General features: G+C 39.5%; 1 protein-coding gene and 1 long non-coding RNA gene across 5 annotated transcripts in view; both read right to left on the bottom strand.

Moving 5' to 3' along the window:
* Positions 1-23,216, bottom strand: part of LOC144022231 (uncharacterized) — a 48,570-nt gene extending 25,354 nt beyond the window's left edge. For 2 of the 4 annotated variants that reach the window (XM_077526899.1, XM_077526889.1), the window contains exons 1-2: positions 14,799-16,204; positions 5,025-5,217 (exon numbers count right to left, since the gene is read on the bottom strand). In XM_077526899.1, the coding sequence (XP_077383025.1) occupies positions 5,189-5,217; positions 14,799-16,026 (1,257 nt within the window). In that variant the 5' untranslated portion in view covers positions 16,027-16,204 and the 3' untranslated portion in view covers positions 5,025-5,188. Of the gene's footprint in view, positions 1-5,024; positions 5,218-11,805; positions 12,288-14,798; positions 16,205-23,179 lie in introns of those variants that run through there. The other 2 variants (XR_013284291.1, XM_077526880.1) reach the window with 2 other exon arrangements.
* LOC144020698 (uncharacterized) lies at positions 1,507-1,941 on the bottom strand. The gene is made up of 3 exons (XR_013283952.1): positions 1,897-1,941; positions 1,654-1,795; positions 1,507-1,550 (listed from the first exon to the last, which is right to left on the bottom strand). It is a non-coding gene; the product is annotated as an uncharacterized LOC144020698 (long non-coding RNA).
* Positions 23,217-24,266: the final 1,050 nt, after the last annotated feature.

Below are 24,266 nucleotides of genomic sequence, written 5' to 3'. Positions count from 1 at the left end.
GCTCTTTTCTCTCATTTCATAAAACAAAACAAAACAAAACAATAATTGAATGGCAAAGTTTGGAGGTCCTCCAGAAAACTAATATGGGGGAGAGTGAGGTAATGTGAGACATTTTTTACATTTCTACCGATCTAAGCCGGTTTAAGTGATGTATCAATAAAATTAACACATTTTCCATTAATTTAGGATGTTTACTAAGAATAGAAATTATCAGAATGCATGTAGGACTAAAGACAGTGAAAATATAATTGTTTAAAAAAAAGTGGTAAAGTGTCTCATTTTACCCCAGCTACGGGGTAAACTAAGACAAAACCCAAATTTCAGTGGGGTAAATTGATCCTGCTTGGGGTAAAATGATCCACTTACTTTTTTCACTCTGAATCAAGCCTAACAACACCTGTTGTAAAAGTCAGAATCCTAATAACTAGTTAAACAACCACTGATTCCGGAATTAATGTTGGAATAATTTAAAAATCATGGACACTGGTCAATTAAGCCATTATTCCCTAAACATTTGAAGGTAACTGAACAAAAACAAATACTGTAACAAAAATATTCAAAATGTTTTATTTAACAATCAAACAAGAGGAAGAACCATTTTTACAGTTGGGATCAGAACTCGGGACCCTTAGAGCTATCTCTGGTCTGAAAATCAGGGAAAAGAACAAACTGAAAGAAGTAAAGCAGCCTGTGACTCAGAAAACAGGAGTAGAACTCAGACGAGGACATCTGACACTATTGCAAAACCTATTCTACATTCCAACCCTGAAGGTTGCACGGAAAGCTGAAGAGTTGCTCTCTTCGTGTGGTTCCTCCAGGCCTTGTAGGTTGTGGCAGCTTCCTCACAACATCGCTTTTAGGAACATGTGCAACATCATTTGTGTGAGGTGGGAGGGTGAGCAGAACAATACCATTGCTCTTTGCCATTTCTACTGCCTTGAGTGAGATGTGAGCTTTAAGATTATCCATGATTAGCAGCATGGGCTGGTCAGGGGTGCAGTTAGTGTGCTTTATCAGGTGATCAAGGAACTCAGTCCAGGTATCTTCATTCATCCATCCTGTCCTGGTGGAGGTACCCTTGGCTCCAGGAGGTGCATTGATCATGAAGCATTCCTTAAACTTTACTCTGGGAAAGACAAACATGGGAGGTGTAGCATTCCCAATAGCATTCACTGCACACACCAGAGTCACCAGTTCCCCTCTCTCAGCCGATGTGACAGAGCCAACTTGCTTTTTCCCTCTTTGTGTCACAACCTGAATCAAATAGAAAATTCAGAATCAGTTGCATCTTCAATTTGTAGGCTACTACTGGGAAAAAAAAGGTTTACAATGTCTGGTTTCAGTTTATTCATTTTATCCAGTTTATCCAATTCAGGCAACCATATTACAAATTGCAATTTAAGCATTGTTTCAGTAACTAGCTGCTTATTATTACACGCTACACATCTGTCTTGTGTGTGTTTATCGTATGGCTTACCTGCTGAGGCTTTTGTACTGTATAGACACCTGTTTCATCCACATTAAAAATTTTGTGTGGGGCAAATTTATGCCTGTAAAGAGTGGAGGAAAAGAGAGAAATAGATAAGAATTCAAACTTAATCTCAGAGATAAAGCCTTAATAAAATATTTGCAATTAAAAAATAATTATGTTACCTGTCCATGACTACTGCCAGGTTATCAAAGAACTCCCCAACGGTTGTTTTGTTGAACGCAGTGGCCCTTCCAAGGGATGTTGCTTCTGGAGTTCGGACAGAAAGATGGCGACGTGCTAGGAAGCTCCGAAACCATTCTTGACCTATAGACAATCCATTAGTTAAAGAGTTAGCCTCTTTGGGAAGATCAGCTTAGTTGACTTATTGTACTAAATCATATGATCTTTTGCACACTCTGACCTACCTGCACACTGCACCTCCTTCCAATTAGGAGGGATAACAACATTGTTTTTTTTCTGCATATTCAAATGCAAGTTGACGACACTTAGCTGGAGAGAGGCCATGGAACTGTTCAGCAAGTTCTTTCAGGTGTTTGGAAAGTTCTTCCTCCATCTCATCAGTGAAAATTCTCTTTGCCTGAGCCACTGCACCCCAAGCTACTGATTTCACATCCCCTTTCTCCTTTTTCTTTATGAATCTTAGGAGACTTGACTTGTCAATATTTCGATCCCTTGAAACTGCTCTTAAAGACTTATTTCCCTCCTTGACCTCTGTGGCTGCAATTTTCATCTCTTCAAGGGAGGTATTGCCCCAGGTTGTCTTCCTGTTGTATTTCCTTGGCATGATGGCTTTTTTAAAAACTGTTTCTGACATGAAAAACAAAACATGAATGAAAAGTGAAATCATGTATGAAAAGGGGAAAAATGAGACACCGTCTTACTTTGCCCCATGGCATTTGTCTCACTTAAACCCACCACCACCATTTTATAAAGAACAACCTCTCTTGACAACACAGACTAATCTTTAGCTAGCACTGTCACATCATTTTATAAGTTGATAGTTCAACAATATGTGGGATATACGTTTTTCCACTTGAGTCAAATAGCTTTGGTGCAACAGTTGATTAAGTTCAAAGCAAAAAAAAGTACTTTTACATCCCAAAAATATATTTTTGTCTAAAACACATGCTTACCTCAGCACAATCAAGTCATCTTCTTCATGGCCAAGCTGAAATGGGAGGGGCTTGATACCAAATTGGTCACATGACCACAGATGTGCTCTTTTTTTAGATACAGGTGGTGTCTCACATTACCCAGTGTCTCACAATACCTCACTCTCCCCTGTATGCTTCATCAGGTGGCTTCTGATTCTGCTTAGCATTACACAGTACACTACATGACAATTACTTTTCTTTCCAAAATGTATGTAATGTAAACAGGAAAGACTTGCCAATGCATGTGTTTAAAGTCAAAGTCAAGTCTCAAGAATATCAAGTCAAGTCTTTCTTTTTGTTTTCTTTCTTTCTAAGGAACTAAATAAAAACTAATCAAATTAGACAGTTTCTTGTGGGTGGAAGGGGTGGAGTGTTGGAGAGTGACGGCATGCTCGTCACCGTAGACGTTTAGTGTTAGCGTACGACACAGTATGAGATAAGCCTGGGTTAAGATTAATCGATGTCTGACACATTTGATCCCACCTGCATCCACAGTCTTTGTTGTTTGTAGACCAGGCAGGACACCCCTCAAGCTAACATTTCCATTCTGCATGGTGCTTAGTCCAATGTGTTCCTCTTTTGTCACATGCAATCATTTGTCAGTCTACCCTGTTAACCATTTAAGTACCACTGATCAATACCTATTTCCTTCTTGTTGGGCAGATGAATACAGGATGGATAAAGTACAATACAGTAAAGTGTACACCGACTTTCCAAACGCCTTGGAAGTGTACAATTTATTGCCACTGAATTATCTTGTGTGCTAGTGTGACAATTGGTTACTCAAGTGACCTTCCAGAGGAGATGCAATGTTTCTTTAGAGACTGACTGCCATGAAGAAAACTTCCTATTATGCGCAACCCTGAACTTGGCAAGGACCCCAAACTGAGCGGAGAACTGGAGTCTTCGCAGCGACCCCCTCGCCTTCTTCCGTGTCCTTGTGTTGTCTAGTCAACTGCTTTTCACCGAGACGGTCCGCAGAGAAATATACGACTGGGCCGCATATCACAGCCATCCATCAGCCCAACTCTCCCAAATGTGGCGCGCGCTGTTATGAAAGTGGCACCGTCGTATATCAAATTATTCTACAGACAAATCAAAACCTCACACAAACACTCTCACTCGGGGGCACTTGCCTCGACACGTTTGTGGCCCAATTGTGTTTACAGTGTGCAATCCGCACCGCACATGCTAATACCTCACGGCTCAATCGAGATTGGAACACCAAAATACGTTTTATGTTATACAGTATACTTTTATTGCTGGCTGGTTGCTTAGAAACAATTGTTTTTTATCCCTGGTTGGTTAGTTAAAGGTTAAGCTAAATTTATTGTTGTTTGGTTTATTACAAAAGGTTATGTTTTTACTCCTGGTTCTTTGGTAACAAAACAATGCTTTTATCATTGGTTAACTGGTCGATTAGTTAGTTAAAACGGTTATGCTTTTTTTATTGGTTGCTTGGTTAGTTAGAAAACGTCAAGATTTTACTGCAGGTGGATTATTTGGCTGGTTGTGATGAATTGTTTGGTTAGAGAAGGTTAAGGTTTTATTGATGGTTGGTTGGTTAGAGAATACTATGATTTTTATCACTTATTGGACAGTTGTGTAATTGTCGTTGTTTGGTTGTACGATTGTTTGCTGAGTTGGTTGTTAACTGGTAAGTTAGTTAACAGATAGATTGTAAAGGGGTGGTTGCATGGGCCGTAAAACAACCTGGGGTATGGCTGAATGATTTTAGGAAAAAACTAAATTGGTGACAATTACGATTCAATTCACAATTTTCTTCAGATCAAGCATCAGTGCAATTTTAACTACTTACAGTAACATTCACATACATTAGAGAAAAGCACATCATACAATTAGTGCTGTCACAAATGACTTTTTAAAAAAAATCGAGTCACCTATTAATCGACTAATAGCCCCGCCCACTGCCACAATTTTTTTTTCAAAAGAGTTTTTTTTCAATGTTTTTTTTTAAAAATGTTTTAAGTCCACTAAGGAGTTGAATCTAGTTGATATAAATACTCACTGTTCCTTATCTTCTGCACACATATGCACGTATTACACAAACACCAACAAAATTAGCCTATGCTAAATGATTAACAATCGCGATTAGCATTAGCCCTGATAAACTCGAATCACTTACTTCTTGTACTTTTCCTGAAAATCACTTCATAGTCCAATATAATGAAATATCCAATTTGATCACAATATTAATGAACTTAAATAACGCTTCATCTTCATGATATGTTCACTAAGCCTGATATATTCACTTGTCTCATTGAAACATACTGAGTTGTCGAAGCCTACAATGGCGATTGATGCAGCATACTGACGGTACCGCACACGCGCACAGAAAAGTTTTTCAAATAACTTACGTTATGCTCCAAGATCCCGTGTCTTCACACTGGTTCCATCCCATTCAAATCCATAAACGTCCGTAGTGAGTTTGTTTCAACTGCCAGCGTCCGTGAACTCCCTTGCGTTGCGTCTGATGTTAAGTGCATTGTGTCAATTTAACTTGGTTTTTGCACATTTGTCCTTACTTGTGGCAAATGCTGATGGCCTTGCCTGCAGGAAAAAAACAAAAACAAAAAAATCCTCAACTGAAGTCACCGTATCCAGAAGAGTCTTGCTCTATGTTGTTTAATTATCAGTAGTAGATACGACCTTCCTGTTGCTGATGCACGTAGGTCCACCCGCCATCTTACGTGTGTCTGGCCAGTGGCAATAAATTCATTTATATATATATATATATATATATATATATATATATATATATATATATATATATATATATATGTGTGTGTGTGTGTGTGTGTGTGTGTGTTAACAGCTGGAGCTGATTGGTTACCATAACCTGTCCACGAATAACATGTTGCTTCTGATATGTGAGACTGGTAAAAAAAATAAATAAATAAATAAATAAAAAATACAAGCTTTGAGGATCATGAATGAGATCGCATTGTCTGAGATCACGATTACGATACCAAAATGATACCTCGTACAGCCCTACATTAAGTGGTAGGTACTCACCCACCAGCTCCAGCTGATGGAGTCAAATCCATTTTTTGCATTGTCTCAACCGCTTGATGATTCCGTTCAATCAGCACATGTGGGATTGAAATATTTTGGATTGTTTGGCCTTGGCGCTTTAGTCAACTGTTGCCAGTTGCACACAAGACCAAACAATTTAATTCCGTAGTTACTGTGGCCTGCCCAAGTGGCTCTTTCGGAGTCATATGCAAACAGGCATACGCCGGTGCTTAACTGATCCCTTCTAAATATGGGTTCCTGCTGCTAAGACAGATGCACTAACGACGTGCTGCGAAACAGTGTGGTGGCATGAAGCTCGAGAACATATGGCTCCCTTTCTGCTCTGACTAGTCTTGAGTTTAAGCAAGTGGGTTTGATAGACCAAGTCAAGAAAAGCCATGAACCTTGACCATTCCCTTGTGTTTTGCCTGCATTGTTATGCTGGATGTTTCACAGGCTGGAGACCAGGCAGCAATTAAAATCACAACCATATGTATTGGATTAGAATACTGTAGATTGCATCAGCGTCTGATGGTGATTATTGCCACTCTCAGCATTTTAGTGGATCTCAAAAACTATACATGGCTGTCCTATCTTGTGTAGTTGCCCATTTTAGTTCGGTTATATCATATAATTTTTAAATTGTCGACCATATTGTAGCATATGAATTGTGTCTTAATCTGTACAAACATGAATGAGTTCAGTTCGCATGTTTGGCTTTTTGTTTTGGACTGTCCGTGCTTTGCTCATGGTGCTCAGTGGCCGAAGCAGTAACGGAGGCACTTCTGCTCACCCTTCCTGCCTCCATTAGAGTCAGAAAAGTAGGGGATTACCGCTCGGGGGGCAAGGCTAATGACTGCCATGGCCACAGAAAGCCGATTTAGCAAGAGTGCGGCAGGGAGGCGTGAAGCCAAAATCTCCTACTAAGACCCAGTTGAGAGGCCTCAATAAAAGAGACACTCGGCCTTCTCGTCTACTTCTTTCTTGAAAAAAAAGTTGTAAAATCAAAACGAGTATGCAATGCATGCATTCTCTCACTGTATATTATATCAGCATTTACACAAAGAAGTTCTGATGCATTCGTAGCCCTTTGACAATTGTGCTTTAATGTTGCGTCTTCTCCCTAACGCTTTGACGTGTTCAGTGTGATGTTTTAAAAAGTTAATGGAGTTCATGACTCCGTAGGCGCATTCAAGCTTCCGTGTTTGGTCTTTTTCCTCATGTAGCTATAGGGCCTCCTAAATAGAAGATGTTGGAAACTGGAAACTGCAATGATGAAGTTCAACAAACAAAATTGATTGAAACTTTCAATGAATATATTCAGTGAATATCTGAGGGTGTGATTACTTTTACTCCTTATCACTGCTAAATAATTTTATTTTATTTTTTTACATCTCTAAAGCTATTGTATGCTATCAGAGATTAGATTTTATGAGCATTTTTTTTTTATGGTCATGTGGTCCATGAGGTCAATTTCAAGGTCAACTAAAATTTTAAAGTAAAAGTTTACTAAAATATGCACCGAAAATTGCCTGAAAATGTCATAATTCAGCTGGCCATAGCTCCCAAACCACTACTTTGATTTACCTAAAATTTGAGATTTAGTGTTGTGCCATCACTATCAACAAGTACACCAAGTTTCATCTAAATCAAAATCTGTATGGTCAAAATTTTCCATCCATCCAACCATCTTCTTGACTGCTTATTCCTCACAAGGGTCGCGGGGGGTGCTGGAGCCTATCTCAGCTGGCTCTGGGCAGCTAATGTGCCATTATGATGGTTTGCCAACCGCCATCAAGATGGATTGCCAACCGCCAACAAATTCTACAGGACAAGGAAGGTCAAAACATTAGGTACAGTTTTTTTTTTTTAATAATTTTTTTAATTTATTTATTTATTTTCGGTGGTTTGCATGGAACGACCCATTGGTTTCCTTGCAATGGGAGGACAGTTGGTGGCGCTAATGCGCCATTATGATGGTTGGCCAACCGCCAACAAATTCTACAGGACAAGGAAGGTCAAAACATTAGGTAGAGTTGTTTTAGCTTGCTCACATTTTCATGTTTGCATGTGTGTTTTTGCACTGTACAATAATAGTGACTAGTGAGTGCAATTTTTATTAAGATAAAAACAAAACAAAAAACTAATTTGGGTGTGTTTTGGGCTGAAACTTCTAGCACATGATGGAAATGGGAGTTACACATGCAAAGACTACGCATGCAAAAACTAAAATGGAAAGTAGGGGTTACACATGCAAAGACTAGCGGGAAGTGGGGCTTACACACGGCAGTCTCTTTTGTGGCATGTTTAAGGAATAATACCCGGCGGTGCATCACACTGAATGCAGTGTGAGCGGTCCTTTTTAGATTCCACTCAGCACTATCAAGAGACTTCAGCTCTGTGACATTTAAGAATATCTGATCTAAGGGCGTTCTTATCGTTTACTGCCGTTTCTCTTACTCCCTCTTATTTTCTTTTGTTCTCACCCCCCCCCCCCCCCACTCCCTCTCTTCCACCGTCAGTGTTGTGTTCCGTGGCTCCCCTTCCTGTCTAAATAACACGTGCGCACGCAAGCATGCGGCGGCACCTTATTGATCGGTTGCGGGTCCAGAGGAGCGCGCTCGTGTAGAAGTTTATACAATTGATCTCGCACATCTCCCTTCGGCTTGTCTGCTGTTTTCTGGCACGTTTTCCTACATACATGCATATTCAGGATGCGATAAAGGCAAAGTGGAGGCGATTTTGTTCAAAGTCTGATTTTAATTGTGCTGGTGCACCTAAAAAAAAAAAGGCTTTGCCGCTGTTTACCCATAGGACATGTCTCAATGGGACGCATGGATGTTGCACAATGTGTGTCAGCTTACAGATGAGCGCACTCCGCAATGAACTCACGACGGGATTCCAGCATGCATCATTGTGCACCGCTCGACGGAATCTGAATGCCCAGGATGCTGACTATTTCTTTGCCTCACTGCAGTTTGGAGCTCTCCGGCTTGATCAGGTGCTGTGTGACCCTGCCTCGAAATTTAAGACATTTCCTGTTGGTGAGAAGACTGCACTGTTGGTCAGGGGTCACCAACCTTTTGGAGACTGAGAGGGTTTATGCTTAATGCAAATGGATTCCAGTTTGTTACGCACTTGAGAAAGAAAAAGTTTGCTCAAATGACCTTTAATAGTAGCTATTACTGCATTTCTGTACGTTATAACCGAGCATCATTAATTATTAATTAATTATGCTAATTTATGTGAAGATACTGATCATGTTAATGATTTCTCACAATAATTAGGAAAAGGATGAATAATATTTCTATAAATTTCTTCCAGTGTTGTCGTTTTCAAATGATCGCTTCTATGACAATCTGATAAAATCACATTGCCCCATCACTTGTGAGCTATTTTTAGAACAGGCCTGTGTACTACCCATGTGAACCTAGATGCCAACTGGTGCCCGTAGAAACCACATTAGTGAACCTTGCTGTTGGTTTTCCAGCATTGACATTTGAATGCTAAATTGACTTTTTGGCAATCCTTTTGAGAAATAAGTCACTTAAGGGATATGAGATTTTGTCTTCTGCTGTATGTTCTGAACCCTTGTGAAGTAATTGAGACCTGTCCAACCTACCAATCTTTACTTACATCATTGGTGAAGTTTTTTGCATCTCCAACACGAGGATCAATCACACAGGAGAAAATAATGGACATTCTTGGCTCATGCGATTTGCCACTGAATTATGAAGGTTTTCTTTGCATTTGCTAAGTAAATGTGCTTTACGTGCTTAAGCAGTTATGTTACAATTAGACCTCGAAGTGGCCTCTTTTTATTTCCATTTCATTGCTATATTTGCATTTTGTTTACATTTCAATTGTTGAACATTTTTATTAACGAGGGTTAAGCCCAATAAGCGAGGGTGTCGCACAATTGTCAAAAAAAGGTGGCTTAAATATTGTGCTGCAATAAAAGTGCTGTTATTCCGAAGCACCAATCACGAATATATTGGTCAGTAATTATTACCCATACCGTCAAAAATATTTTCACCACAAATGTCTTTGAAATATCGTGATATAATTTTAAAGCTATATCACCTCCCCCTACTACCTAACTACCTCTACCTACCCTGCACTAATCTACTTTCCTGCGTGTCTCCCTTGCCCAACCTACCTACCTATCCTCGACCTACACTAAGCTATCATACCCTTCCTACATTATGTGATATGATAATTAGTGAGTACGTGTGTACTATGCAACTTTGTTTTTAACTAACAGTTTGAAAACTGCATATCATACACCGGCGATGTGTCTGTGCTCGGTGACGCCTGACTGCATTTTCTCAAAAGTCCTTGTATATTTGTGAAGGAGGCAAGTCTGGCGAAGGATTAGGGGGAGAACAGCAAAGTGCCAAAATCTGCACAGCCTGTCAAGAGTTTGGAAAAGAAAGAGACAGGAGAGGCGAGAAAAAATGTCAAGGAGGAGACTGCAAATGAGGCTTGTTTCAATAAGGGGATCGATGGGGATGCAGGAAAAGATGTTGTGTGCATCGATGATAAGTGTCCATTGGCAAACACGAGACGGGAGGTTATTGAAGGGGATATGTGTGTCTACTGGGGGCGGGTGGCGGGTATAGAGATTGTGTCACAGGAAAGAGATGAGTTATTTTTTTCCCCACAAGTTTTCCTTCCCTCTGGTTGTTAGGACTTGAAAACAATGCTCCCGGGGAGCAGCCATGGCTGCAGAGAAACATGATGTCTATTTCATTCTAAAATCAGCCCACTGGTATATTTATTCCAGTTCCTCCTACTGACGCCTTGATGATGATCACTCATGGCTACTGTACTAGTGGGGGCGGGGGGGTTCTCCACAGGCTTGATAATTATTTTTAGGCGCTTGCCCTTTGTGTTTGTTCACTTCCCTGGCCTGGGCCTTCTTCGGGAAGACGTGATTGTTGGGGACAGCCCTTCAGCAGTTGTCCATGTCACAGGGCCTTGTGGGGAGGATGCACTTTTCTCTCGGTGCAGATCAACCCCTGCATCTTCAATGCTGATGAGCTACGGTATCTCACTTATCATAAATAATTATTTTCATCTCTTAAGGTATCCATTTGATGATTAGCTAATACTAGTAGCTTATAGGGATGTAACGATATCCAAACATCACGATACGATAATTTTCACGATATTGTTGGGGCGTTGGCGATATTTAAAAAAGATCACAACATTGTAAAAAAAAAAAAAAGCTCATACTTAAAAAAAGCACAATATTGTGCTTTTGTGCATAACAACAATGCATATAAACCACCTACAATCTCACATAACAATATTGAGGCACTTACTTGGTAATGCAAGCACACATTGATCGCTTCACAAGCAAATTAGGTTCCCCTTCATCTGACAATTAGCCTAGATTTTAAACATAGAAGGCCAAAACATCCCTAATGAAAATTACATTGCACTAATAAACTAGCCACTAGAGGGTGCTAGAACTGCACAAATGGAAATCAACCTGACTTTTTTTTTTTAAACAGATGGGTTCCTTTTAAATATGGGAACATGATGACGACGATATTGTGGGAGTTTTAATATCACGGTATTGACCTTATTGTGACATCCCTAGTAGCTTAGCATTTTTATAGTTGTTTTATATATATATATATATTGCAAATGCATACTTAGTAATACAGTGAGTAGCCATTTTTTATGCTTTTATGGTCATTTAGGTGCAGACGTTAGGCAAGCAGAGCAAGAAATATGACATTTCGGTTAAACTTTTGGTGGAAGAGGAGACAAATAGTTATACTGTATATGTACCAGTCATAATTTCCTCGACAAAAAAATTTCGGGATATTTTTTGTCACAAATTTTCTTTTCAGATGAAAATGAAACAAAAACAAAACTAGAAGCCATTCATTGAGACCATGATGATTGCTAAAATTGACTGGCAATTTCGTCAATGACTAAAACGAAAAGAACAGTGATGAAAATTCACAAAATCCAATCAGAAGGAATGAAACAATGGTAGGAGAAAATAACCACTCAGAAACTGTTCACTGAACTTTAATGTTGTTGGCGCAGCCATGCCTCAGGACTTGGAAATGCCGGCAGACGGAGGAAAACACAAGACAGCAGCAGTTTGCGTTCGGCCTGCATGCAACTCACATAGTGACTGAGTGCACAGCCATTTATTTGAATGAACACCGGTGTGTAACCCCGCCCACACCCAGTAGTAGATTACGTCAATTAAGGACACCTGACAACAATCCAACACCCCCACTTGTTCTTAAATTGACATAATTACAAAACAGTGCATCATATCCTTAAACACACAATTCAGTTTTCTATCAATACAAACATTTAAATACCAAATAGAAAAATTACAAATGCATCCATTCTCACTTTAGTAACAGGTTTAGTAAAAATATCTGCCACCATTCCATCTGTAGGACAGTAACAAATTATTATTTTCCCATCACCAAGTATAGCTCTGACAAAATGATATTTAATGTCAATGTGCTTGCACCGTTGACGACATACTGGGTTCTTTGAAAGAGCAATAGCACCTTGATTGTCTTCAAAAATCGTGACAGGTGTATACACAAATCCATTGTCCATTCCTGCAAGTAAATGTACAAGGTAAAGACTTTCTTGTGTAGTAACTGACAAAGCAATATATTCAGCTTCACATGTGGATAAAGCTACAGTGGGTTGTTTCTTAGACTTCCAGGAAATAATAGCTCCACTCTCAGACAAGCTAAAACAGTAACCAGTCATACTCCGCCTATCATTTTGATCAGCTGCCCAGTCTGCATCAGCATAGGCCACAAGTTTAAGATTGACATGTTTCCTGTAACACAATTCCTTTTCCACTGTGCCTTTTAAATACCTTAACACATGTTTAGCTGCTACCCAATGTTGTTGTTTTGGTTCAGAAAGATATTGTGACAATTTACTCACGATGAAACTCAAATCTGGTCGAGTAGAAGTCATTACATAGATTAAACTGCCAATTAATTCACGATATTTCTTTGAATCAGCAAGTTCACCCTCATTATCAAATTTCATTTTCATTTCACATGGTGTTAATCTTGCTTTGCAGTGAGTCATGTCAAATCTTTCCAAAATCTTGGTTATGAATCTCTTCTGATCCATTTTTACTTGCCCCTGTTTCTGGGTAAAATCTATGCCAAGGAAATGTGTCAACTTCCCAAGATCTTTAATTTTGAATTTTTTTCTCAACATTTCCTTCACACTTTGAAGTATTTGACAATCACTCGCTGCAAGGATAATGTCATCAACCCAAATAATCAGGATGATCTTTTCATTGTCCGATTCTTTACTGTAAACACAATAGTCTGCTGTATTTTGAACAAAGGCATTTTCAATTAGACAGTCATGAAGCATTTTATTCCAATTCCGTCCTGACTGTTTCAGACCATACAGTGACTTATTGAGTCTACACACCAATTTCTTTCCTGTTTTCGACTTCACCTCAAACCCTTCAGGCTGCTCCATATAAATTTCACAATCTATAGGGGCATGCAAATATGCAGTTTTAACATCCATCTGATGGAGCTCTAAGTCGTACTGAGCTGCAAGTTGCATTAGCACACGGACTGAGGTCATATCAGGAGTAGGTGAGAACGTTTCATTATAATCAATACCAGCCACTTGACTATAACCTTTTGCCACATATCTAGCCTTGTAAATGGTCTCAACTGGGTTATCTTTAATGGCAAAAACCCATCTTCCCCCCACTGCATGTTTACCTTCAGGTAAAGATGTTAATGTAAAGGTGTCATTTTCTGTTAAAGAATCAATTTCTTCTTTCATGGCTTTAACCCACTGCTCTGATTTTGAAGAGCTCAAAGCCTCCTGTACTGTCAATGGAACATCACAAGTTACACGATAACAATAATCAACATCTATTGACCCTTCATCTTTAGTTTTTACTTCGTATTCATAATCAGTATAATACTGCGGGGGTCTTCTTTCTCTCTTTGGATAGCGAGGACTTTGGTTTCCCTCATCACTTTTTAGATCACTATTGGACTCACACAACTCGCTTTTTACTTTTTGTGGAATTACATTGGACAAATCAAGTTTCGGTTGCTGAAGGTCAGCTCTCATTTTGTGTTGGAAATAGTCGTGCAAATCATCTGTCTGAGTATCACATTCATTTGTATTCTTTGTGACAAACTTCACTAGCCTGTTTTTCATTACTTTACCCGTATTTGGATAATAGATTAAAAATGCAGGACTGTTTTTATCATAGCCAACAAATATTCCCTTTTCACAGCGCGTGTCTAACTTTTTCTTATCATATTTGTAGGCAAAACACTCTGTACCAAATGCTCTCATTTTGGACAAATCGGGTTTCTTCCCAGTTAATATGAAATATGGGGTTTGTTGAAGACGTCTATTCAAGCATCGATTTCTAATTATAGCTGCAGTTTGTACTGCATATGTCCACAACTCTTTTGGTAGTCCGCTCTCAATTAACATACATCTTGCCATTTCAAACAGAGTCCTCCATGCTCTTTCTGCAGTCCCATTCTGATGGGGTGAGTAAGGAGCTGAGGTTTCATGTTTGATAGCGTTTCGACTGAGCAGAGACTGAAACAAAGAAGATGTAAATTCGGTTCCATTATCTGATCTCATACATTTTATTTTCCCATAAGGAGCAACATCTGCTATAAATTTTTCCGTAGCTTTAACTGTGTCACTCTTGGTTTTGAGGAAATAAGTGAACATAGCTCCTGAGTAGTCATCTGTAAATGCTAAAGCAAATCGAAAACCATCTTTTCCAGCTGGTTCTATAGGTCCAGCCAAGTCTGCATGAACAAGTTCCAAAATGTTTTTAGCTTTTTCATCAGAGGCTGTGTTTCTGCTCTGTGCAAATTTACCTTTGATGCACACTTCACATTTCAAATTACATTTCTGACTTTTCCCTTCAATTTTCATACCTTTTGTGACACTTTCCAGCTTTAACACGTCATCATAATTACAGTGACCCAATATTTCATGCCATGTCTGGACATCATAACACACATTGCACTCATCAATATCATTTTGAATGGTACTCAAATAATATAGTCTGTCTTTTGTATTTATGTCAAAAATCATACCATCTTTATGGATGAGTCTATTTTGTCCCTCCTTAAAGATGACTGTGGCTCCCTGCCCCGTTGCCGCTGTGACCGAAAAAACGTCTTGGGAAAATGACGGGACGTAGAGCGCCTCCATCAAGTTCACGTTGACATCGCGGCCTTCGCTGTTCCTTATGCGCACTTTGGCCGTACCTTTCTTCAGCGCAATCCCGCTTGTCCGCGCTCCGTCAGCCAACTCAAGAATGTGGCGCTGAGGTTTGAAGCTTGGATCAAACTCCTCAAATTTTTCGATGTCGGCGATGATGTGCTTCGTCGCTCCTGAGTCGACCATGAGGCCCTTCGCATTCACTGTGCTGACAGGCTCGTGCACCTTAAATGCGAACGTGTGGTCCTCCTCGTCCACCGCTTGCTTCGCTTCATCCCGCTTTCTCCGCCGACATTGTGCGTCCTTATGCGTAGCATTCTTGCAGAGACTGCACCATTGTCTTTTCTCTCTACGCTCTCCAGTCGATGCGCTCTCCGCGGCTTTGTGGCCTTTTTGTCCACATTTAAAGCAGGTGATCTTTGCGGCCCAATTGTCTCTTCCTTTAACCTTCATCACGCTATCCTCGCCTGAGCTCGAAGCTCCAAACTTCTCGGTGCTTTCATAGCTTCTCAATTTTGTTTTAAATTCGGCGAAGGTTATCTTTTCGTCACTCTGCGTAACATGAACAGAGAACGGTTTAAACGTGTCAGGCAGGCCCTTTAAAACCATTGCGGTCAGCAAGCTGTCACTCAGTGTCTCTCCTGCGTTACGCAACGCTGTAATGGCAGTCTCTGTGCGAATAATGTAGTCCGTGACACTTTCGTTCACACCTTTTTGAAGAGATGTCAGTTCAGTGTACAAACTAATTACGCGCGGCTTTCCTTTACCTGCGTAATGGTCGCGCAGGATCTGCAGCGCTTTCCTGCCATCATCCGCGGCGTCCCTCATCACAAGTGACAAACTTTTGTCGTCCAACAGCTGAATTAGAACTGCGTACGCCTCTTCATTTTTACTGGTGTCTTCATCTGCATCATCCATGTCTGCATCGGGAGGTTCACTCAAGATCGTGTTCTTGAGATCGAGCAGACGCAAATGTGCCAGGAACTTTGTTTCCCACAGTTCATAATTCTTTTCATCTCCGTCAAAACATAAACGATTCCATCGGCTTCCAAAATCTTTCCCGTATCTACTACTGGGCCCATAACCTGTTGGCGCAGCCATGCCTCAGGACTTGGAAATGCCGGCAGACGGAGGAAAACACAAGACAGCAGCAGTTTGCGTTCGGCCTGCATGCAACTCACATAGTGACTGAGTGCACAGCCATTTATTTGAATGAACACCGGTGTGTAACCCCGCCCACACCCAGTAGTAGATTACGTCAATTAAGGACACCTGACAACAATCCAACAAATGTTCAAACATGTTTACATTCATTGTACAGTGGAAGATTAATTGCAGGCAACTATGCACTTTTTTTTTTTTTATTTAGTTGAAAGCTAAGTTTTAAGACACCATATTATTGTCAATTCAACATGCTTCATTGAAACAAGGTTTACTCAAGACACCGTTGTGTTAAATGTGTCTTGGGTGTTGAACTCCAGTTACAAATATCCATCCATCCATCCATCCATCCATCCATCCATCCATCCATCCATTTTCTTATCTAGTCGTACTCCCCATTATTATTATATTGTTAATATACTAATAAGTTGTTCTTATTTAATAACATATGAATAAAATTAAACAATAGAAAATAAACAGAAACACGCTTATCTTAAGTGCACAGATAATATTGCTATTGAGTTGTAAGCCCTTATCCATTACATATACGCAAGGAAGAGAGAGAAAGAAAGTAAAACCCTACATATACAATACAATAAATTTCCAAAACATTAGTTATTGAACATATGTGGGCACACATTCACATGCCCATACATGCACGAGTACATGCACATACATATCTAAACACAAACGTACACTTACAGTACATGCCCACACCAATGTTCAGTATTTTACCTGATTTCCATATTTTTATAACATTATCTTATTAAACCTCTTTTTAAATACAGTAAATTGATTCACATTTTTTCCAGTTCAGTTTCATAATTGTTCCACAGATTAACCGCTGTAACAGAAACACACATTTGCTTTATGTTTGTTCTTTATCATTGTTTTTTTTTTAAAGTCACTTGTGCCTCTTAGCCTATAGCAACAGCCCTCTTTGATTTCGAATAACTTCTGAATACTGTGGCAAAGTTAGTTACTGTACACGTTGTACATTATTTGAGCTGTTTTACATTCGATGAGGTCATAGCATTGAATTTAATGAATAACTGATTTAATGGTTCTGTATAATGTGAGCGACTAATTATTCGTGTGGCTCTTTTTTTGTAGTTTAAAGACGGGTTGCGTGTTAGTTTTGTATGTATTTCTCCATATTTCGGCACAATTAATCAGATATGGCAGTAATAATGTACAATATAATGCAATATATATAAATACGATAACTTTTTATTCATAAGATCTTTGGTACCTAGGATTTTGGATATTTTTCTTATAACATTTTCTAAGTGAGATGTCCAGCATAATTTTGCATCAATGATAACACCAAGACATTTGATTTCATTTACTCTTTCAATTTCAATTGAGTCAACAATTAAAATTTCATGTCAAAATAAACACGGATATGTACAGTATATTTTGTATTACAGCCGATACTTCAGCTGCACAAAATCTTAATGTTAGTTTATCCAGGACTAATGTTGCACAAATAGTCAAAAAGCATCTTTTTTTTTTTTTTTTTTTTTTGTATATTAGTATAGTTTTCCAACTATACTAGTATTGCTGACTTTTGTAAAGTTTTTGCTGTTAAAACAGTAATGATGATGATGACGTTTCTGCTCAGTGTTTGCTTCAACAGTCCAACATGTCAGCAGTCAAGCATAATTTGTGACTGGTTCAGACCAACTTTTGAGCGTTGATAACAGTTTCCGAGACTATCTTTGATGTGTGTCACTTAAAAATAGTCCTGCGACGAGTGACAATGAGCCGTTGTGACATGTCAATTTTCAGAATCAGCTCCGCCTTGAGAAAATGTCAGGAACCCTCCTGTCTGTCCGTCTATGGATGAGAAAAATTCTGTTTGTCAGTGTTGTCTGCTTTGCTCAATGCCAGCAAATCTGTCAATCCATTTTGTACGTCGTGGCACACGTTAGACTGGTTGCCAGCCAATCGTCGGGCACCTTGCAAACAATTTAGGAATAACATTATGCAACAACACAGGTGTAAATGTGTACTTCATGCCATTATTAAATGACGTCATTTTGCGTTCATTACAAAAGACACTTGTATGCTTCACTGTTTTTTGTCCTGATCTTGGAACTAACATTGTTCATTTGTATTTTCAGTTGACGACTCGTTTGTTTTCGTTTGGTGACTAAACACGGTGTCTGATAGTACCAATCTGCAAGGCATCCATCTGAATGCCTCTCTATTGCCTTTCCTCCTCTTCAGAACTTTCTGCCATTTCCAGTTACTGCCATTATTAGTCTTGATAAGTCAACCAAGTAAAATCTACACCACAGCCTTTAGAGGTATGATTTCTAGCTGAGGAACAAGCCTATAAGCAGTTTATATAAGTCAAAGGTCCACTTTTCTCCATCTCAAGTCTGCATCGTGGCTCTGGTGTATATTCTTCACACAGGCACATCCGTCTTGCTTTGATCCCAAATGACTTGCCGCCGTCTATGACTGTCAAAGGCAAGTATCTCCGAGGACATATGGGGGGAGTGTATTGGAGGCGTTGTATTGATAATCAGTAGCGGAAAACAACAAAGAATGGGAAGCGAGGAAGGAGGGAGGATGCGATGAGGAGAATGACGATGTCTTTATTCGCAATGTCAAAGCGTCCTTGAGAACACCAAGGCAGGAAAAAGCTGGACAAGAACTGGAGTTTGGTGGAAAAAAGACTAAATTAGACTCTAAGGACTTTACATGTGAATAATACATTTCCGGGTTTCCAAACGAGCGAGATTTTTGCGGCACCAAGACAAACAAATACAGTTTATGAAGTATGTCAGCCTCCGCGTGGTGTGGGCTGCTAATGTCCAGTTCAACGCAATGAGTGCACGGCTGAAACCGAGAGGGAGATGTCAGCGAAACTAAGAGGTCCGTCTTCCCCCACCTAATATATATATATATATATATATAGATAGATAGATAGATAGATAGATAGATAGATAGATATTTATGATATAAGTCCAACGTGGGTTCGAACTTCTAATTCAGCACAAGAAATGAAGATAGCTATTTTTTTTTTTACATTATTAAATTTTACTGTTTAACATTGTTCATTGTGTTGTTCATTGCACAGAACTTCGATTCACACTTTGTTTTTGTTTTTTTGTAATATTTATTTATGTGTATTAATTATCCTTCAGTAATTGTAAAATGTTGTACAGTCTTCCCTCGCTATAACGCGGTTCACTTTTCGCGGTCTTGCTGTATCGCGGATTTTTTTTTAAGTGCAATTTTGCATATTTTTTTACAGTAATATACCCATTTTATAAAATTTATGAAGGTTTGAACATTGTCAATGTTTGAACAAGAGAGAAATGTGAGAACATGTAAATGCCTCAATGAGAAAAGTGTATAAATTGTGCGGTCGGGGATTTTAGAGCCTTAAAACATTTATAAGAGTTGTAAAACATAAAGCTAACTACTTCGCGGATTTCATTTATTGCGAGTATTTTTTGGAACCTAACCCCAGCGGAAAACGAGGGAACACTGTACCTTTATTTTTGCTATTCCTCTTTGGTTCTGATTTGTTCTGGTTTTGATTTGTTTTAATTTGTAAATCTTAAGTTGTAAAGTTTTATGTTGAAAAGTAATTGTTAAATTGACTTAAGATTTTACTTTTAAATAAACAATGATGAACATGTAGTACCACCCAAATAGATAGATAGATAGATAGATAGATAGATAGATAGATAGATAGATAGATAGATAAACTAAAAAAAAAAAAAAAAAAAAAAAGCTAGAGAGCGAATACAAAAATACCGAAAATTGTTACCGTTGAGTACTGGTATCGATTTCCAAGTAGAGAGAATTGGAACAGTACTTGTTCAAACATGAAAGGTACCCATCCCTAATTAACAGATTAAAGCCTCTTTTGTGAATAATCTTGACTATGTGGTATATCTAGTAAACAGACGCTTGTTGTGAAGTGAGTTGCTGATTGAACTAAGTGATCTGCAGATTAGTACCCGGCTGCGGACCGTTGGTTGGTGACCACTTACTATCAGGTACCTCAGATCTTAGCTTTTCAGAAACTAACCTCCATAGTCACTGGGTTATTGATTATTTGATTGTTTCGTGTGGTCTTTCTTTAACAATGCAAAAAAAAAAGATGCTCATGACCACAACTTAACATACCAATACAATCACTTGGCTTCAAAACATGGCCGTCTTAGACAGTTCTCTTTTGTGTCCTCACACTTACTTTTTGCTTTGCCCGCAAGTGCTAGTCGGGGTGATGAGGGATCATAGCACGCGAACATTTGGCGCTGGTACAGAAGGTATTATACACACCCTGCTACACTGCATGCCAGAGGAAAACACACTGATCCTCTGTGCTGGGCTTTATTAGATCCAAGTGTAGCAAAGTGTCGCTTGCAGCTGCTGTGCAGACTTGATCTAATCATATGGTCTTAGGTGTGCACGCACGTGTACACACATACGCACACACACGCACGCACGCACACACGCACATTTACACACAATAGGTATGATATATTTCATAATGTTTGGATGGCAAGTGATTAAAAACAATTAACAGAGGTGTAGGGGAGACCGAGGCTAGTTGTATAACAGGTAAGTTGTCACTTTCCTTCTTTGTCACTTTCCTTCTCCACCAGAGGGCACAAGGAAAACGTGCAATACTAGTTTTCTTCATCTAAATGGTCAGGAGTCTGAGAAGAGAATAGCACATTGTGAGCCGAGATGAGCGCCAGTTATCTGTTTTGCACAACCCAAAGTCAAAATTTTCAACTTCATATATTTTGACGTCATACATAGACAAATTCTCGCAACAATTCATGTGGACTCGTTAGAGGAGAGATTCATGCATCTTGTCATGACTCGGTCACTGCTCTGTTTTAAAGCTAATTTTAAACTAGAGCAAGTATGAGCCAACACGGTAGTTTGGGACAACTTGTCTCGGTAATTTTGGGGTTTGTTGTCACATATGCAAAGAATGGGCCAATGAAAAATGCTCGGTTTACATATGTCAGAATTGTTCGACAGATGATGAGTCTGAAGAGTGAGGAAATTAGTTTTGTTTTATTATTTTTTTTATTATTACTTTTATTCTGTTCAGAAACACAAACCAAGTCAGTGGGTGACAGCATAATTTCCCTGATTCCTCTCTATTGGTGTCTGTCAGGCATTACCAAAGTAATTGGTAAAAAAAAAAAAAAAAAAAAAAAAACAACAGTAAACTTCACATCCCATATTCATAGGAGACATGTTTTTTTTCCATTTCAGTTCCCAGCTGTCTAAATAAATTATCTCTGGCATTCTTGGATCAGGGCTGGTTAGCACATCCGCCTCCCAGTACTGAGAATTTGGGTTCGAGTCCAGGCTCCGGCCTTCCTGGGTGGAGTTTGCATGTTCTTCCCGTGCCCGCGTGGGTCGTCTCCGGGTACTCCGGTCTCCTCCCACATTCCAAAGACATGCATGGCAGGTTAATTGGATGCTCCGAATTGTCCCTAGGTGTGCTTGTGAGTGTTGACGGTTGTTCGTCTCTGTGTGCCCTGCGATTGGCTGGCAACCAGTTCAGGGTGTCCCCCGCCTACTGCCCACAGCCAGCTGAGATAGGTTCCAGCACCCCCCCGCGACCCTTGTGTGGAACAAGCGGTTCAGAAAATGGATGGATGGATTCTTGGATCAAAATACAAAAAGGATGAATTGCAAAACACCTAATACCCACTTGTAACACTCTGTTGAAATCACTTGGTCTTTGGAGATTTCCATCCATCCATCCATCCATCCATCCATCCATCCATCCATCCATCCATCCATCCATCCATCCATCTAGTTTCATGGAAATTCCCATAATGGCTTTCATGACAACTAGAGGCGGAGCTAAGAAATGCAAGCGACTTTGTTGCTTTATCTAATGACATTTCTGTCCTCTAACAACTATGTACAGTACAAAAGTCACTAGCAACAAATCTAGTACCTTTTTGTGGTGTTACTGGAGACTTCTGGAGTTGGCTGGTCCTACCTCAAACGTCTCCAGCTGGAACAGTTTTGAACTTGTGTTATTGTTTTAATTGTTTCATGTTTCATTGTTTTGGATTATTTATTTGTTTTGTTTTTTAATTGAAATGAGACTACTCTTGTTAGGATAGGCGTTTTGGAAGATGGATGGTTGGATGCGTGAGTTTCTGAGACTCCCTCTAAAGAAGGAGATCTTCGCCCCCTCCATGTCCAGACTGTGTATAAATGGTGTCGAACTATGGCTGTCACATGACAATGGCAGATCTGGGAGCCGAGCTACCCAATCATGGGCGGAGAAGCTTGGTATGATTGGCATGTATTATGTAAATTGGCTTGCCTGTTACATAACAGTGGTGTTAGTTGGGCTTGCGCAGCCATATTTTCAGAAATACACTCTAAAAAGAATTGTTGAAACAATTTAAGATTACAAATTGAATTGTTGACCAATTTAAAAAAAAATCACTTCAAGTGGTAACACACGTTTGAATTAAGTTAGTCCAAAGTTAATATATTAAGTGTAAGTGATTATGAGTTCATTAACTTAATACTTTGGATTGGAGTCACTTTGGATTAATTTAATTCAGGTGAATATATAAATGAATGTTAAATGAATCACTTAAACTCAATATATTTACTTTGAACTTAAATCAATTGTGTGTTACCAATTGAAGCATTTTTTTTGTTTTTTATTTTTTAATTTATAACCTTAAGTTGGCTCAACATTTCTCTTTTTAGAGTTTAGGCAGAGAACAAAATACAGTCATACCTCAGTTTTCGAACATAATCCGTTCCAGAAGGCTGTTCCAAAAGCGAATTGTTCGAAACCCGAAACAATTTACACAAATTTCATTAGCGCAGTTAAGCAAGCGTCATTTAGAACATCACTTCCGGTATGCGCTCTTATTGTGAAACTAAATGGTGACACTTCCGGTTTCGGGCTTAGCAGCGCAACATCAATTTACGAGTGCTATGTGGTAACGTGCGGTTGAGGAAACACCACCCAAACATTCGTAACAAACATTTTAGAAGGAACAAGCTATAGCTGATTCTGGCAAGAAGGTTACAGACAAGAAATAAGGACAACAGGACCCACCAGTCATTGACGCACACGCTAGCGCCAGACTTCCTGCTGCTATCGCTGCTGGCAAGACTGATTCTGTTCAAGCGGCCACACGCACAAACGCGAGGGTAAGCAGTGTCACGTGAACTCGCTTTCCAATGAACAGACTACAAATTATGCAAATTAGGATTTGTCTCAGTTACGCAGTTAAAGTTGAACATATCAGACTTAAGGAATAGACAGCTTTGTAGCTGTAACCGATTTGGTCGAGAACAGAAGTGTTCGAAAACCGAGATTTGACTGTAGTTATTTTCATTTTCAACTTGATTAGAGGAGAAGCATTCCAATGACCCACCTATATACAAGCAATTAAAAAGTAAATTTTCCATAAAATATGCCCTTTAAAACAAGCACAGTTAATAAAGGTTATTATGGGTATAAGTGTTATACGTGTTTCCAATCAAGTCCTTCATGTTCGACTGTGGAGTTTCTGCTAAAATGTAACTTTTCATCTTCAAAAAGCAGCTTTTGTTTGTTTTGTTTAAGTCGGTGCTTTTCTGTGATCATATATCACTCTTTTTAATTGAGTCATTAGCCTTTGTGACAGCAGCGTCACAGACGAAAATGTCTTTGCGATTCGGGAGACGAGCGCACGTGTTGATTTGGATCCACAAGTTGCCCATTAAATGAAACTTGTTGATGTGTTGTCGTGCGTGTTTGTGTGTGCTTGAGTGTGACTGTGTACCGAGGAGGAACGCGGCGTCTCCTGAGTCGGTGGCGCGTCGGCGCGGCAGCCTCGGCGCTGACACTCGCGCTACGACACGCTGCTCTGCAAATGTCACTCGCATCCAATTAAAGGGTCGACTGACGCCATCACCTCCCCAACCTTCCCACTCTCCGCCCATAAAAGTTTTTTTGTTGTTGTTTTTACTACTGTTCAGGGGTCACTTGAGGGTCCTCATAAGACCCCCTGGGAGGCAATTGAGAAGTATGTTCCTCTTGGGTCAAATCTATGCTTGTTATGCATTTACTGTTGGGTCCCTCCTACACATTTGTTATTTACAGCAATTGTCAGTGTTTAGTTTGACTGCACTTGTCTTAGCTTTATTGGCCCCTGAGC

This window comes from Festucalex cinctus, chromosome 1, assembly GCF_051991245.1.
Source record: "Festucalex cinctus isolate MCC-2025b chromosome 1, RoL_Fcin_1.0, whole genome shotgun sequence".
NCBI lineage: Eukaryota > Metazoa > Chordata > Actinopteri > Syngnathiformes > Syngnathidae > Festucalex > Festucalex cinctus.
This window is presented reverse-complemented; position numbering and strand designations above follow the sequence as displayed.